This window comes from Octopus bimaculoides, chromosome 3 (assembly GCF_001194135.2).
Source record: "Octopus bimaculoides isolate UCB-OBI-ISO-001 chromosome 3, ASM119413v2, whole genome shotgun sequence".
In the NCBI taxonomy this organism is placed as follows: Eukaryota; Metazoa; Mollusca; class Cephalopoda; order Octopoda; family Octopodidae; genus Octopus; species Octopus bimaculoides.
In genome coordinates, this window is record NC_068983.1 from 17023907 (window position 1) to 17027586 (window position 3680).

The window sequence follows — 3680 nt, forward strand, 5'->3', positions numbered from 1 at the left end:
GTGGAGCGCTAACAGTACCGTCTGAGCGCGATCATTGCCAGAGCAGCTGTCTGGCTTCTGTGCCGGTGGCACGTAAATAGCACCATTTGAGCGTGATTGTTACCAGTGTTGCCTTACTGGCACTTGTGTCAGTAGCACATGGAAAAAACATTCGAGCAAGGTCATTGCCAGTGCTGCTGGACTGGCTCCTGTGCAGGTGGCACGTAAAAAACACCATTTGAGCATAGCCATTGCCAGTACCACCTGATTGACCCTTGTGCCGGTGGCACGTAAAAGCACCCACTACACTCTCGGAGTGGTTGGCTTTTGGAAGGGCATCCAGCTGTAGAAACTCTACCAGATCAGATTGGAGCCTGGTGCAGCCATCTGGTTCGCCAGTCCTCAGTCAAATCGTCCAACCCATGCTAGCATGGAAAGCGGACGTTAAACGATGATGATGATGATAATATATATATATATATATATAAGAAACAAGTTTAAAATAATGGTCATTACATATAATTCCTTTAGTGGAGCAAATTTAGCTTACAGATGTTTTCAGTAATCATTATAAGTACATTACTGATAGGTTTACTCAATTATTCTATTGAGCCACTTCCAGAAATGGCTCTGATGAAAATATCATTAATTTTTTTAGGTCGTTCAATTTACCTCAATTGATTAATAGACCAATTGAGTAAAACTATCAGTATTGTACCCATGATGACTACTGGAAACAGCTGTAAGCCAAATTTGCTCCAATAAAGGAGTTATATGTAATGGCCATTATTTTTAACTGTTTTCTTATGTATCACTCTGTAAAAACCATCTTATTGGGAGCCCATCCACGGATTTACAATATAGAATTGTGATGAACCATAACTTGGAACCCTACCAAAAGATTACTTGGAGTTCTTCACTAATCTACCTAATTTTGTTAGCCTGGTATGCCATAAGAGAGCTTATGAAGTATTTAGCCCAGATTGATAATCCCTCACTCATCATCACACTGGTAAGCTGGGGAGCTGCACCAGAATAATGATGATGTATGTGTATTTGCATCTGTGTTTGTCTTACCACCACTGCACTTGACAACCGGTGCTGGTGTGTTTATGTCCCCTGTAACTAAATTCTTCAAGGCAGTTCCCCTGCATGGTCGCAGTCTAATGACTGAAACAAGTAAATGAAAAGATAAGATATACCATCAAGTAGGACACATTTTTTCCTTGTGTACAAGGAATCATCCAGGATGACATAATCCAATATCCTTTGTAAGCCGACAGGATGTGATTTGAGGGAGGTTTGGTAGGTATTGCTGGCAGGTCGAACAACCATTGAGAGACTCCTGAGCAGGCTAATGTACTTTCTTATTTTAGTGATAGGTAACTAGTGTTTCTGTATAAAGCACTGAACAGGCAGAAATAAGACCTTGAGGTATTTGTTCTGAGTTTTGTGCCCTGAGTTCAAATCTGACTGAGGTCAATTTTGCCTTTCATCGTTTTGGAGTTGGCAACATATTAATGCATTACTAGGGCTGTTCTTTGTCTCTTTCTGTCTTTCTCCCACTCTTGTGCTGTTTCTGGATGGCATCTTCTATGCACAAACCAGGAAAGGGATGGGTTCGACAAGGTTTAAAATGCCCCCAAAACACTCAATGTCATGACAGCGATTCCAGGACCCCACCAGGAGTTGAGAGTCCAAGGAAGAAAGTGTTTCTGTATGACTTGAATAAGTTTTTCCCATCAGCCATTGTGTTGAAACTTCGTCTTTAAGTTTTTCCGAAGAATTACCATTGATATTGCACAAACATGCTGTATATTTCAAAGGTTCGGGAACAGGGATTGCAAGCGCACCCCCTAAAATTTTTACGGGGCAATGAAAACTCTTTTAACATACTCGTGAAAAACTGAGTTTTCACCCCCTAAGCAAATTTCGTTCCAGCACTTATGGTATATTTATTTTCTAAATTAGAAACTAGTCCAATTTTCTTCAAGATTCGTTTTTGCTTTTTGGATACGACAGACCAATAATACAAAAGAAAGACCATTTGTTCACATAGATGCAAAATCGAATATCTATAGAAGCTGGTTGAGGAATTATTTTCAAAGACATGTCGATGCGTCACGAACAAAATAATTGGTATCTTCGGCCAACATTTACCAGGATATCTTTATGCTTAAATGATAAACAAACCAACGAGAGAATATATACATGGTTGCTCAGATTGTTAGAAATAGTTGCCACATCTTCCTCAAATCACACTTTACTGTGTTAAAAAAATGGAAGGACACATTGGACGAGGCAGTCCTAGACATACGAAAGTCAGGAATTATTTACGGCTAGAATGCTTTTGATCAGCAACAGAATATAATTTTTGCTTCTGGTTGGACTTTTTTTCCTATACAAACACCAATAAATTTCTATCAAAATATCAAGCACTGAGACTATGCATCGAAAACGTATCTAAGCAAATTTCATTTAAAACTTATGCATCATTAAGAAAGTTGGCGAAGAAACAAAGTCAGGGGTGGAGTGGGGTATGAAACTGTAGTTATGTCACTGTATTCATTGCTTTTGATAAGGAAAAAATATTTAAAGTAAGGGAAGAAAAAACGCTTCGTTAATCAAATTTTTATACTTAAAATAAATTTTCGTTCCCAAAGCATTAGTAATGACTTTTTGTCACGCTGAACAAGACATCGAATGCAATTTATATAATTCGCTGACATTCTTTTTAACAAACCATCAATTGTATCGTATTGAGGAAGTCCTCAGACTGTTAAATGTTTCAATGTGGGTAATAAATATCAACAGAAGGAAATGCCGATCTATATTATATGATCACTCGAAGTCTGAAAACACCTACATTTCTTGACACAGTATGTTTTGTTTCATCGTTAATAAATAAACCAGTTTTTCAGCTTTTATTTTCATATACAAGTTTGTTTGTGTGTGCGTGCGCGCGTGACTGTGTGAGAGAAAGTATTGATATAATTTATAAATATTAATGGATAAAAACTAAAGAAAAAATAAACTAACCGTGAAAACTAAAAGCTGTTAGATATTGCCCGAAGTCCTTTTGAGCTTCATCTGTCTTGAGCACACCTTTGATAGTCTTGCCTTCACATGATGAATAATAAAACACATTAAGAATCAAAGATAAAAGTAAATATTCACTGTAAATACTTGACAACTGCAGGCGGCCGGTCATCTCTAAATAAATGTTGTCAAGTTCCGATTGATTTTACGTGGCTTCCATAGATTTGGCAATGACAAAACGACAATGAACTTAAAGAGTTTGAGGCTAAAGAAGTTAAAAAAAACCCACATAGGACGAAAGTAAAAAAAGCCACAGTGAAATAATCGTAGAGGTCCAAAGCGGAATTTCCGTGAAGTTCAAGCCATCTGCCTCAAGTAGCGAGGCTCCACGCGGACACTGCCACAAACCGTCGGCTGCCAAGTCTAGCAACACACGTGACCTGCAACAACTTAGCAGTATTACTACAGCAAACCCTTCAGTTAAACGCACCCCCGATTAAACGGATTTCGGACTCAACAGACCGAAATAATTATAGACTTCTGTATTGCGGAAAAGTTATGTAAAGAAGAACCTTACTGTAACATGGAGTTTCGTTATGCGAGGCGTATTTTTCCCATTGATTTCCTTTGTTCACGACGTAACATTGGTGTCAGGAAAATAG

At 38.3% G+C, this 3680-nt stretch overlaps 1 protein-coding gene across 1 annotated transcript in view; it reads right to left on the reverse strand.

Annotated features, from left to right (window-relative positions):
* The window catches only part of LOC106873509 (integral membrane protein GPR180), a 25829-nt gene extending 22391 nt beyond the window's left edge, over positions 1-3438 (reverse strand). The window contains exon 1 of the mRNA XM_014920895.2: positions 3019-3438. Within this exon, the coding sequence (XP_014776381.1) occupies positions 3019-3190 (172 nt within the window). The 5' untranslated portion in view covers positions 3191-3438. The remainder of the gene's footprint in view (positions 1-3018) is intronic.
* Between the last annotated feature and the right edge of the window lie 242 nt (positions 3439-3680).